We start from the raw sequence: 13,326 nt of genomic DNA, 5'->3' as shown, positions 1-13,326 counted from the left end.
GACGTCGCAGCCATCTTGAATGTCGTCACTTCTGGTGTGCGGGAAAACATCGTTTTGATCTCTCCACGCCGCTGGAAGATGTTTACGAGAAATGCGTGATTGTCACTCATTCTTGTTTTGCCTCACCTATATTTTCTCGCATATTCCAGGTTGAAATGTTTTATAATTTTTTCGTGCCGCATACCAGAAACGAAACCCACGTGACTGAGAACGACAGGAAACAGAAACGTCTATAGGGAATATTCACTTGACGCCATATTTGAGGGCGCTCTTTGGAGCGCATGCTCAGAACGAGCTCAGATTAATAGGTTGCTAAGGCCGCCAATATTGATGGTGTGGAATGCACGTTGCAAAATAACTGCTGAAGCTCGCCATCAGCACACGCTCAGCAGTCGAGCTCACAGTCATGGCCGCCGTTGAATGCTCCCTATGTGGTGTATTCACGAGCGGCCATAGCTGTGTGCGCGGCTGCTGACCGATTGCGTGCTGACGGCGAGCTTCCGCAGTTTCTTTGCAATGTGCATTCCACACCATCAAGATTCCCCATCTTCGCAGCCTGATAATGTGAGCTCGTTCTGCGCATGCGCTCTAAACAGCGTTCTCAAACATGGCGTCCAGTGTATACCTCCTATACTGTGGACGTCAATCCAGGTGGTCAGCTCAGGGCCCACTGCCGCTGCCGGATTGACCGTCGACGGTGGCACTTGTCGACCGTCGTCCGAAGGAAGGCACAAGGCGGCGGCGTATCTCGCGGGCGAGCATGCAGCGCTCCCGCGCGGGACTCCGCAGCACCGCTCGGTTTTCGCTCGCCCGCCTGGCCAGGTACGGGAGCAGCTCGGTCAGAGGACCGTACGGGATGGACTTGTAGACGTTGTAGCCACCCAGAGCTGCGAACGGAAAGAGGTGTCCAATAAAGCTCGCTCACACCCGAACTCGGTGGGAATGACGACCGCGTGCAGATGTCAGTTGCACACATACATTGCCGCGTCCATGACCGAGTTTGTACCGCCTGCTGCTCCCACGTGAAGGCATGGAGTTCGAACTCCGCCAGACCGCGGCTCTTCATTTTATCTCTCTCCACTCTTCTAGAACGCTCTAGTAATTTCTTGTAACGTATCGCATCTTTCCTGCGCAAAATGTTCTAAACAACGTAGTACGTATAAGAGAAACTAAGACTTGCAATATCTGGGAAGTCGCCCTACCGTCGCAAATGCAGGAGGCTCTCTCTATGTATACATATTTGTTTTCCTCGAATGCACAAGTTTTGTCTCGATAAACGTTTATTTTCAGTTCCAAATTTGCCTTCCATTTTTTATTCGTGCCAATATTGCCGCGTTCATGGCTGAGTTGGCATCGCACGCGGTTCCTACACCAAGGTACGGCCAATTTGAACGCCACCGGCCAGGTTGTTGACTTTATCTTTGGCGATTGTTCTAGAACGTTCAAGCAGAAGCTTGTATAGTATAACGCAATTTTTCCCGAGAAAAACGTTCTAGACTACGCAGTTGGTATAAAAAAAAAACTGAAACCGGCTACACCAAGTGAGTCGCTCTTTCGTCGGCGTCGCAAAATGTGCGGTTCCTTCCGGTGTACCTTTGCGGGCACAAGTTCGCCTTTGAACCTTTCAATCCCTTGTCAATGCGCTATTTTCATTTGTGGAAACATACTAAAAAAAAGAGAAGTCTGTGAGTTCACTTTCCCGCCGAACACGGAGCCAGCTAATCACGGCAAACATGAGTAAGATATCCCAGCGAACGACGAAGCTCAGAATAAAACTAAATCCGGAAAATGCTACCCGAGTAGGGACAACGGGCAACGGAAACGCCATGCCGCGGTGTCTCTGGAATGCACGCATCGTATTTTCTTTTCTTTTTTGTCCGAACATAGTTTTAGTTTTGCTATTGGCTTGAATCCTTCTATTGTTCGCCGTGAGTGGTTCTCTCTGTGTTCTGCAGGAAAGCAAACTAACAAACTCGTTTGAGTGCCCTAAGTAACAAGTTCGTTCCTCCACATTCAGGGCGTTTGCTTAAATAAATACTATTGTAGAGTTTATGGGCCATGGAGAGACTTGCACAGTAATTATTACGAGCAATTATTTTACTCCTAATCGATTACTATTTGGATTAATTTTGGAGTCGTTTGAATGCATTTATAAGCAAGCAATCGCAAGAGTAATCTGATTGCTTTTGGAAGTACTAAAATGACTTGTAACGGTCACTATCTCCCCCCCCCCCCCTCCCCAATGGCGCCATTTGTCTTCACAAGCGTCCCAACAAGGAATCCACGAACCAAGTCTCTGAGACGATAATCTTTTACTGAAATTGGCCGGCTAAGGAGATAATGATGGTGTGGAATGCACGTTGCGTTCTCCGCCGACTAGCATTCAGGGCTAAGCAACTCACTTCCCGAATGAGCCATACTTCCGCGAACGGGCGCTACTTCTCATGAACTCATGACGTGGCGGCATTCCAACGGAGCTTCACAGACCTCTATCAGACACAATTTTGAAATCTGTTAGTTCGTTTTAAAATTAGCTTTCTTGAGTTCCCTGCCGGCACCCCAGAAACGCTAGTCTAGGCTAGTGTTTCTGGGGTGTTGGCAAAACATAGACAACGGGGGTTTCCCCAGGAATTGAAATTATGGGGGGGCAAATTTTAGCGGGGTTAGGGGGTGGAGGCATTGAGAATATAGGAGTCGTTGCGAATTAAGGGGGTGCCTTCGGAGAAACAAGGAAGAGGGGGGAGTACACCCCCGTAAAGGGGAGGGGGGGTGTAGGGAAACTCACTGATAGGCAATATCTAAACAAAAGAAAGAAATGCGAACATTTTGTTTCCGTATCCCTTTAAGTTCTACATTCGTCTACCGTCATCTATTTTTACTCGTGAAAGTATGAGAAAAGTGGCGAGACCAATATACTGAGCGAACTCTGCATCAGGAACCACTCTGGCTTGATTATTCTGCATTTCTTATATCCTATTTTATGTGCATTCAATGTTATTCACTGAGATCTTTATTTTTTTTTTTTTCGTTGCGCAGTTTATGGTACTCAAAACCCCTAAACGCACCACGTCACTTTAGTCTTCAGAAGGAAGTATTATATGAGAAGTAGGAATAAAACAGCAACAAATCGGAGGCCTTTTTTTTTTTTTGTTTTTACGCTTCCACAGGGTGTGTATTAGAGTGGCTCAAAGTTGCGGGGTTGGCGGCCCTCCCAAAATGGGGACAACACTGTCGTCTACTAACGGAGCCGTAATCTTATCTCTCACTCATATGTAGCCCTTTATAAGCTGCTTACACAGTTATTCGAGCGTAACCACTTCTGACATAACGCGAGATAGCTTTAAGCGCAGACCGCATGGCGCGTTTTTGCTCGCGATTCAGGCGCGTCGGCGTCAAACTGACGTCATTTCCTGCGCGCGGGCGCGAGTTTTCACGGGAGCGTTGGTTTCTTGCCGATCGAGAACAAGACGCGCGCCGAGGCGTCGAAGCGGCTTTCGCCCAATGGGGGTCGGTCGAACTATCACGTGATCCTGCACAGTGCGCTGTTTCGTATTCAGCACATTTCAAAGTGTTCAAAAGCATTTTTATTTCCCATATAAAAATTAAAAAGGTGTTTCTTTTGACACACGAACCCGTTTTATTTACTTATTTGTTCATTTAATTCTCATTTTGTAGTATTTGCGTCAACATTTACAGCGCGTATTGAGAATTCCGTTATCTGGCAACGCTGATAACGCGCGGCCGGTGGTCCTTGGCTTTGTCTGCATGCAGGTGCCCCCGCGTCAGCTTCCTCGCACACGTTCATAGCGCGTCGCGTTTTCGCGTGCAGAAAAACGCGCCATGCGGTCTGCGCTAAAGAGCATGCAACTTCACGTATTTCGTCAAGTACGCGTTTCTTTTCGTCGCTGCGTCTAAAGATAACGCAATAACACGTATACAGATTACTGCATGCGACGCATTGCATCACCTAGTCGAGGAAGTCTTTATTTGAACTAATTTATCTCGACCTCTATGAGTGCTTTCTAACTCGAGACTTTCACGGGCACAAACCGATTCAGTCGTCTCACGTGAACAAGGTCAATAGACAACGGGAGGCAAAATGGTGGCCACGGCCGAAAAGGCGGCGCTTGCCCTCAGAAAAAAGCATGTCACCCGTGTAGCGAGGCGAAGCCAGCAAGCAACATCAAGGCGCTCTACACTGTACATTTCTTGAAAGGCCTTTTCTAAATAAAACGAGGTCCATCTCGCTTACCAAGGGGGAAGGTCGTCTGGTCATACATTCCCAAGAGCTGGCCAAAGCTGACTCGGGGATCGTCAGGCTGCAGCCCTAAAGCTCGCATCCTGCACCAACCAAAATACATCCATTGTAGTATGAGGAGACGTAACACCACTGTACTCTCAGATGCTAATTACCCGTACTTTCCAGCGACGCGCAGGGAACACTAATCAATCTTTAATGAGCGAAGCCAAATGAGAAGGCTGCGTGGTTTAGTGGAAAATGATACGGATCCCATTTCACCTTTATTCAACTGGTTAAAGCAGGACCGATTGTTAAAGTTCCGATTGCGTACCGGTGCAGTTCACACTCAGACGTTTCTGAGAACGTGTTCCCCCGCGAGTCGGCAGCCCCTTACTCTGAAATTGCTGTTTGAATGGATTCCTCGTTGTGAGATGCCACGACCAGGTTGCACTCCCGTTCAGAGTCAGCAACGAACCACATAAGCCGACGCAGCAGCCTGCAAGACGACAAGACAAACATCTCTGACGGGATAAAAAGAAATAAAATGCGCGCTTAATCGTATTCGTGCCGCTTGATTGGTCATCATTTTGCTAGCCTTGACAGGAAACGAATAAAGTAGGAATGGCGTTCACCAACCTGTTGTAGTTGTTGTTAGTCTCTTCGTACGTGCCGAAGACGGGGCTGGAATCTCCTGCCGAGAGCGCCCTCCTCCGCTCGGAGTCCATATAGGCTCCACGAACCAGCTTCACCCCAAAGCTAACTCCAAGCGACGCCGCCAGCGCAAGGTGGCGCTCCAAACGATCCTGGGTACTCTGCGTTGTGGCCGAAAGCATCACGACAAGACAGAAGACAGTGTAGCCGCTGAAAGCAACTCCGCTCAATTCCGAAGATTTCCGGATAATGGGCGATTTCGCATTAAAAAGCCCTAGTAAAAAACACAACGTCATTTGCTTCGCGGGAAATGGGATATATATATATATATATATTTAAATCTAATTTTAAACACGAGCAGGAATCGAAATTGAAACTTCGGCTCCGTCCGGCAACATCCGCCTCTGGCCGCCAAGTGCATGGCTATCACGTGGTACGAGATGTCACGTGATCCTCTACGCAACGACGGGCGGGCTTGGGGTGGGCGAGTGCTAGGCACAAGTGTCGTCTGCACCGGACTCTTTACCACATTTTTGGTGTCTAGGGCATTCGACGACGTCTGCACAACTGCGGCATTACACTGCGCACGTAGCGTCCGTACTGGGGACGAAACTCCGAGAGACAATAGGGAGTTTTCGTAGGGAGTTTTCGTAGGGAGTGTTCGCCGTCCCGCAACGCTCTCCGCAACCCGCTACGACACCCGGAGCTCTACAGTCAAGGCTATCGGCACGCAGGCGCAGTAGCGGCTTCTTCGTTATGAAGGGCTTAGCGGAGGGGTAACGCGGTCTACGAAAACTCCCTAATAGGGAGTTCTAGAACAACGTACGCAAGTGTAGCGCACGCGAGCTCTAAATTTAGCGCTTTTGTTAGCGCACGCTGCTGTATAGAGTTTTAGAATAGCGTTTCTCCGCCGCGAGGCAAAAGCCCAAGCATCTCACGCTTGCAGCGCCACCAATTAAGATACACACACTATTTTTATTTCACACACGAAATGCTGTGACTTAAAAATTGGCACAACGCACCTTCGCCGAGAAATGTTCGCACGTCACAAGCATCAAACTGCCGGTGATCGTTGCCAAACCGTGCGCAATGTTGTCCCCTATTAAAAGCCGCAGTCACGAGAATGCCACCGACGTCGCGCTCGCGACTCCGCCAAAGCCACCGCAGATATGGTCCTGGGAGCCGCCATTTTTGAACTGTGCTCGTCTTATTACAGACACTGAAATGTTTGGTTCAGCACCCCTTGAAAGGGACACTGACACTCCCCAATTTTTGTTTTCTTTTAATATTTTTATTAGGTTATTGAATGTGGCTTCAGAAGACAACCCACTCAATATTTTGCTGCAGTGTCACGTTTATTTTGATGAAGTAAAAAAAAAAGGCAACTGCTCGAAACCGAAACTGGACCTGGGAGGAAGAAGAAATGTAGAGGAGGAATTGCCGGAAGTCACATGGCTACACTCGACCATTTTTTTTTCCTTTTCATTTTTTTTTTTTTTTTTTTTTTTGGGGGGGGGGGGGATGTTAAGCAGACCAGAAACGCACACGTCCCACGTAGCACGAAAAATGGAAAAGTCAAGCGCTTGGTGCTTGACATTTGCGCGTGTTTCAAGCTCTTAGCCATTCGTGCTCGTAAGGCGAGCGGCGACGCCTTCGAGCGAATCAGCTGGGTGGTCGGCCGTGTCGTGCGGAATAGTTCCTAATTCTTTGAACAGCAAAGCAATTATCTTCCGAAGCTAGAGAAATTCGCCAGTAGCGCGAACAATAGTTCTGAAGTAAAGATCTGTCGTCCGCCGCCAACACTTAGTACGCTTCGCTCAGCCGTCCAGCCCGCGACTCCTGTGACACGACGCCACGTTCAGAATTACGAATACAGTGCAGAGTGCCTCCGGTTCTTTGTGCAACTTTCTTTCTTTTTTTACAATCAACGTGTTTGCAGTTCTTAGAAGCCACAGAAAATGAGTATCATATTGTCTTTTTTCTTTTTATTTGAATATTGAGTGTGCACCTTCGGTGACCGACGACTTTGGTTATTGTTAGTGGTTGTGTCTAAACCATAGAAAACGGCACGTGACCACGGAGGAGAAAGTGAGCACGACTTATACCGGCAAGTTCTCGATCGGCGGTTTTTCAGCCAGAAAGAAAACGAATTTCGAGCCGCAAATAGTGTTCTGGCTTCTGGGTATTGTTGGATTCACATACGTCACGTACAAATCACAATCTTACCGAGCATAAATACCCTGTCAGTGTCCCTCTGAGGATGAACGGAGTGTAGTATGGTGGCAGGAACGCGTCTCCGACTGGCGTGTTTACCGCGTCCAAAAAAGGTGGTCCCTAGATTTTCGCCCGATGACGTCATACAAGTGCCACGCTGTCACCTGCCGCGACCCTGGCGGCGTCCCAGCAGCGGTGGCGGGTGTGCCAGACGCCTGTTCTGCTGCAGTTCGCTCTCCAGCTTGACAGACCACGGAAACTTCGAAAGCCAGAAGTTGGGACGCCGCGACGAGAGCCACACTCGCGTTCGCTCGTGCTTTTCGCCGGCATTTCTACGACCAACCGCCAGGATCGCGGCGTCCGACAGCGGCACACTCCGGCTTTTCTGACGTCATTCGTCGGCATTCCGGGACCTCTTTCGACGTGTGGGCGAAAAAAGGACGCCAAGCACTTCAGTCGGAGACGCATTACAGGCATTGTGCCTAGTATATACCGGGTGTCTCAAATAGCGGCCAGGCTCTTTAAATCGACCGCAAAATTCGGTTTCTTAACCTATCGCGCTAAGATTTCGTGCAGCGTCACCCACAGGTGGTGCATTTTTTCTATAAATTTTGCAAAGAGCCAACTCACCGGAGGAAAAAGTAAACAAAAAAAAAGGCTCTATTGTTTGAAGATCGGTGGCTTCGCTAGGTTTCCATAGGAGTTAAAGGGACCATGAAATTATTTTAAAATCGAATTTCATCCACCGCACGTCGTAAAAGGTGTGAAAAGGAACACAAAAACACAAGACTAGGGAGCCAAAAAAAATTATTTGCTATAGAACTTTTAAAAGAAAACTGGACTCTTTTGCGACTTCTTTCCTTCGAAAGCTCTGCCTTTTCACTACGATGCATACGCAGAATCGGTGCACGTCAGCCGAATCCACATCGCCTATTGGGTAAGAGCCTACCTCACCAGCACCGCGATCGTAAACAATAAATAGCCGGCGAATGTTTCCTAAAAGTTTTGTTAAATAATATTCAGATCCACATTTTGTAGCATAATTAGAGATGTGTGGCGAAAATTGCCAAATTTGATAATGCTGAGAGCCAAGCGCCATCTATCGTGTGGTAAACGAAGCAACTACTGCGCGTGCGCAGTAGGGCAGGGCCAAGTGCAGAACGGTTATTTCCTTTGGTTTCCTTCCTCTCAAAACTCTGACTGACTGAACGTTTATTTTTCTACGTGTTCATCTCGCGCGTGCCGACTTCAAGCAGCAAGAAAGAAATGTACTTAAAACAAACCACGACGAACAAGAACGCTGGATCCACAAACACCCGAGAAGAGCGACAACAGCCGCGAATCCCGCTCCGACGAAGTTCTCAGAATATAGGCCTAGCAGGCACTCCGACTCGGCGCAGCGCTGCTTCGTCGTAAGACCGTCTGCCTACGACCGGCTGGCGTACAGAATGGAATACGCCCGCGCTACCCTTGTGGACCCTTCCGTATTATAGTTTGATCGCTGACCTCAATTTTAGGTTAAGAGATGAGGTCATTCTCTTCCCCTTGTTTTCCGAGGCAGTGTTGACGAACACTCGTCGAAAAGGGACCCTCGTCGATCCTCTCCTTGTTTTGTGTGATATAGAGCTGAAATAAACGCTGTATGGATTACCTTCGTAGCACGGTATGTACACTTTGTTATTGGTATGCAATTTTTATTCTGACAGACTGCACGTCACTGTCGAGCTGTAACAGTTCGTGGGAGGTATACGTGCAATACCGGTCCAACCTTTCTTTGCCGAGTGTCGCGTCAGTATCGAGTTGCAATTGTAAAAGATCGGTCCCGAAGCGCTTACCAACAGCGCGAATACAGCACTTCATCAAACGCGCGCGTCCGCTCCGAGTGTGAACAGGTATTTACGTGGCTCTTGCTGACAGTTCAAACGTATCTTTTTTAACGTCGGCTCGCTCCTGCATCTCCGAGACCGCGAAAAACGCCGCGGCAAATTGTTCCCATCTTTACTTCCCAACAGGCATACCGGCGTATGGGACTAGTCCCATGCTGTCGCTGTAGCGCAACGTATCTCATTGAATTTCGTTCAGCTGCGATGCGGCGATGAGAGGCGCCGATTCAGAAAATACGTCGGTGACATCGGCGCAGTAAAACCCACCGGCGCACCCCAACTCGCTAACGCTCCCATCTCCTACTGCAGAGAGAACTTCCGGTTCCGGAAACATCGTACGTCACGGCTTGTTTTGCGGTCAAGAAAAAGTCGATATTTCATTAATTTTTTGTGTAGAAGTTAATAGACCGAGACGAAAACGGATGCCTGTTCGGCATTCAGTGAACATTGACGGTTTATTGTAAAAGTTATCTGGGAAAATGTAAAAAAGTCATTTCATGGTCCCTTTAAGCCTTTTTCTTTCTTTAATTTTTCTCCAGGTAAGTTCGCTTTTTGCAAATTTTCTAGAAAAAAATGCACCACCTGTGGGCTGCACAGAATCGTAGCAAGAGAGGTTAAGAAACCGATGTTTACGGTTGATTTCAAGAGCCTGGCCGCTATTTGAGACACCGGGTAATAAAGAATGACCCACCATCGTGTACTCTCCAAAGCTTCGGCGTCACCTTTTACCGGTCTTTTGAACACGAATCACCGGCCATAGTTTTTCATTTTATAGTCTAGACTCGTACGTAACGCGCGTTACCAGTACCGCGCTATTTCTATCGAGTTACTTTTTTTACAGTAACGAAGTAACGACTTGGTTAGTCTTCGAGAAAATAAACGAGTTACGTATTTTTCTTACTTTTTGATATAATAACGAGTAACTATATTTAGTTACTTCTAGAGTGGAAGCTGCACAAGTTATCCTGATTGGTTCTCACCCCAGCTCGCGTCCGTTACCTTCACGACAAAAAAACAATAGTGCTAACAAAAAAAATAAAAAAAGCATTCCCAGGAACGCTGCCAAAAGCTGGGCATTATCGACGACACAAAATATGGGAACGCGGCTACTGCTTCAGAAAAGGGCAGAGCGCAAGTTAGTATGTTCGCCTGAAGATTCGTTCCACGGCATTATTCTTGGCGTACACCAGAACCTCATGGGCTGCAGAGCGGTGGTATAACACCTTCGGGACACGCCGCCCTGCACTTCTTGCACTCACCGTCAGGTAGCACTGGTACGTGTGCCCGATGAGCGGCTGGTCCTTGTTAAAGACGGCCATCAGGGCCAAGGCGAGAAGGTCGATGCCAGGGTTGATCTTCACGTGTTCGGCGTCGATCAAAGTTTTTACGCCCAAATCCCTCGACGCCTGTATCGAAAAAAAAGAAAAAAAAAAAACATTCGTTGGAAGGGTTTCGAAGGGGCGATGCAACCATTTTCGTATTTTGCGCAAATACCGCTTAGAACGGATCCCTGACGTTAATGGCCTGTGAAATACCCGTTCGTTTTCGCCACACGCAATTGAAGTCGCAGAAAAAAATAAAGAAAAACCAAACAGAGTTCACCCCCTCAACTCGCAGCCAGAACAAGCGGTCACGTGATCTGGAGCCGATTATATGCCGCCAATGTTGATCATAGGCATGCGCTGGGGTTGGCAAGGCACAGGACACGCGCTGCGTTCCGGACATTGTTATGGTTCGGCTATTGTCGTCGTTGCAGCGATTGGACACGGGCCACTACCCGAATGCTTCTCGAGCTAGCAATTATAACTAGCCCAAGTCGAGTGCCCACGCAATGCTCGGGTCCAATCTATGAACCGCATTCAAATATCGTCATATGGGTGTACCGCGATCCCCACGTTACGTCATCAAACTTTGCGAAGGAGAGATTAAACGAAAATGATCGGTTTTGTCCTTGAAATTACACCGCAACAAAAGTGTTTCTTGGCCAGTGGCGTTGCGTGCGAGTATCCTTGAGTCCCACCAGTGCCAGTAAGCTCGTGTAAAGTGAAAAACATTCCAATTGAATATCGTTGCACCGCCCTTTTACACTCTCAAACAAAAATAATACATCCCAAACCTTCAATTCGACGTACAGCGCCCTACAGTTGAACAGACGGCCCCAAATTTTACGTGGGGCTTGATAGCCATGTGGTACAACTTATTAAAATAGCTAATGTACGTTTTACTGATTACAAAAAAAAAAAATAATCGGGGTTTTCTTGGCTTTACTGTAAAAACTCGGTGTTTTCTTTCTGTGGTCTTTGATACGTAATTTAGCTATTTAAAAAGTTGTACCAGACGGTTATCACGCCCCTCGTAAAATTTCGGGCCGTCTGTTGAACTGTAGGGCGCTGTACGTCGAATTGAAATTTTGGGGTGTATTATATGGGACAAAAGGGTGTAACGATACACCCTTTTACAACTTTTTTTTTTTTTTGAAAGTGTAAGGGTGCGGAAATCACTCATCAAAGTCTTGTTACTCCGACGGATTTACTCGTTTTCTTGGTTGTCGATGCGCGATGGCCTAAGAAGATATACAGCCTGTTTCGTCCGAAATATTTAAATTAGGCGTGAAACATACGCGAGGAAAAACCGCTTTGCTTCGTGCCGCTGAGCGGCGTAACCATTACAACCTTTGCTGTCACTGGTGGTTTCTATGGTTACGACGCGCGGCGGTACGATGCGACGCGATTTCTGCTCAGATGTCTTTCACGCTTTACTCTTTATTTTAAACAAACTTTATACGTTGCCAATACAACACGCACGCTTAAGACATCCGGTAAAGAAATAGAAAGAAAAAAAAAGAAACAAGATTAGATCGGTATCATTTCTCATTGACGTTGGCATGTCATCGCGGGGCATTCGAAATGCCTGCGCCACATTGTCAGCGGGGTGAAGGGACGGTGATTGGCACCCCACGTTGGGGTAAACTGAAACCAATCGATCTACTGAATCAGGCAGGCCACCTGGCACCATCACTACTCTCGAAGCGCGCCACAGGGTGCTCGAAAGCTTTCGCTGACGACTGTTGAGTAGCGCGACGAGTGCGAGAGGCTGTGACTCCGTCACACGCGTTTCTCTTTCTTAAATATGTACGACACTCCACAACAACCGCACGACTGTGTGAACAGCTTCGTCGTAGCATCATTCGATTAGTGATGAAGACGACAATGGTGCAAAAATGTCTTGATTTGTCTGTTGCGTATACGAAAGTACGCTTTTCGAGAAGATGAAGGCACTTGCCTAAACGTCTTTCTTTTTTTTACCAAAAAATGGATATCCTCGTTTTTTTTTTGTTTTTTTTTATCTCTATGGCAATCGTAACACGCCTTAATTACAAAAAACAGTTTAGCGCTCTACTCGGCGTCCCTTCAAGTGGGCTGCCACACTCACCTGGCAGATCCGTCGTACGTTGGCGAGACCCATATGCAACAGCAAGCGATCCTTTGCTTCAAAACCGAGCTCTTGGTCCTGCATGAGCAAGCGTAATTTTCAGAAAAGTTAGATTCTTTAATTTTTACGTGCAGTCGTTTTGCCAATCGCGGCCTTTCTGGATGGATGGATGGATGGATGGTAATGGCTATACCCTTTGTAACGGCATTCCAGTTCGAAGGAACGCCTACGCGCTTGCACGTCTACTCACATGCAGCACGTTTCGTTGGCGTTGGAAACCGGTGAAACACTAGCGAGTTTTAGTATTTCGTATACGAGCGAACCCAATCACTGTGGGTTTGCGTCAGCGTTAAGTGTTCCACATTGCGTGTGAGCGGAGCCCGAAATTGCCGTCTTGAATTGGAGCATGGCGATGACGCCCAAGCGCAGCGGCGTCGCCGTCGCCGTCGCCGTCGGCGTAGCCATCAGGTCACGTGACCCCCCTGAGGTCACGTACTCCCAAGGTCACGTGACCCCCCTAAGTCACGTGACCCCGAGGCCACGTGACCCCCCTGAGGTCACGTGATCTCCCCGTGATGTCACGTGCCCCCCCCCCCCCCCCCGAGGTCATGTGACCCCCTAGGGTCACGTTACCCCCTGAGGTCACGTGGCCACCTGAGATCACGTGGTCCTGTGAGGTCACGTGACCTTCCTGAGGTCACGCGGCCCCCGTGGGGGAGTAGAAGGCAGGATGACGAGATAAGGAGGAGGAGTATACCGTCCCGTCAGTCCCCTTCCCTCCTCCTTCTCAAGAGCTGCGCTCTAAAGCGGCGTTACAGAGAGTTGTAAACGGCTTTCATTCTTTATTTATGGCTAGGGCACGAAATTTCTACAAGCTCGCCCGCTGCAGATGGAAAGGTGCAGAAT

At 48.2% G+C, this 13,326-nt stretch overlaps 1 protein-coding gene across 1 annotated transcript; it reads right to left on the bottom strand.

Annotated features, from left to right (window-relative positions):
* Nucleotides 1-619: 619 nt before the first annotated feature.
* Nucleotides 620-12,494, bottom strand: LOC8032162 (hydroxyproline dehydrogenase). Its single transcript, XM_029970346.4, has 6 exons — nucleotides 12,421-12,494; nucleotides 10,248-10,394; nucleotides 4,877-5,052; nucleotides 4,635-4,736; nucleotides 4,253-4,341; nucleotides 620-887 (listed from the first exon to the last, which is right to left on the bottom strand). Exons 1-6 carry the CDS (start codon nucleotides 12,451-12,453, stop codon nucleotides 661-663), a joined length of 774 nt encoding a protein of 257 aa, XP_029826206.2. The 5' UTR covers nucleotides 12,454-12,494; the 3' UTR covers nucleotides 620-660.
* Nucleotides 12,495-13,326: the final 832 nt, after the last annotated feature.

This window comes from Ixodes scapularis, unplaced genomic scaffold (assembly GCF_016920785.2).
Source record: "Ixodes scapularis isolate PalLabHiFi unplaced genomic scaffold, ASM1692078v2 PGA_scaffold1__304_contigs__length_218370807, whole genome shotgun sequence".
Taxonomy (NCBI): domain Eukaryota; kingdom Metazoa; phylum Arthropoda; class Arachnida; order Ixodida; family Ixodidae; genus Ixodes; species Ixodes scapularis.
Note: the sequence above shows the minus strand (reverse complement) of the source record. Positions and strands in the feature narration are given on the sequence as shown.

Excerpts from the sequence above, each read along its gene's own strand:
- LOC8032162 (XM_029970346.4), bottom strand. The coding sequence starts at position 12,453 with ATGGGTCTCGCCAACGTACGACGGATCTGCCAG. Across the intron at positions 4,342-4,634 it reads ATTCAAACAGCAATTTCAGA|GATGCGAGCTTTAGGGCTGC; the intron begins GTAAGGGGCTGC and ends TGGTTGGTGCAG. Across the intron at positions 888-4,252 it reads CCAGACGACCTTCCCCCTTG|CTCTGGGTGGCTACAACGTC; the intron begins GTAAGCGAGATG and ends TTCCGTTCGCAG.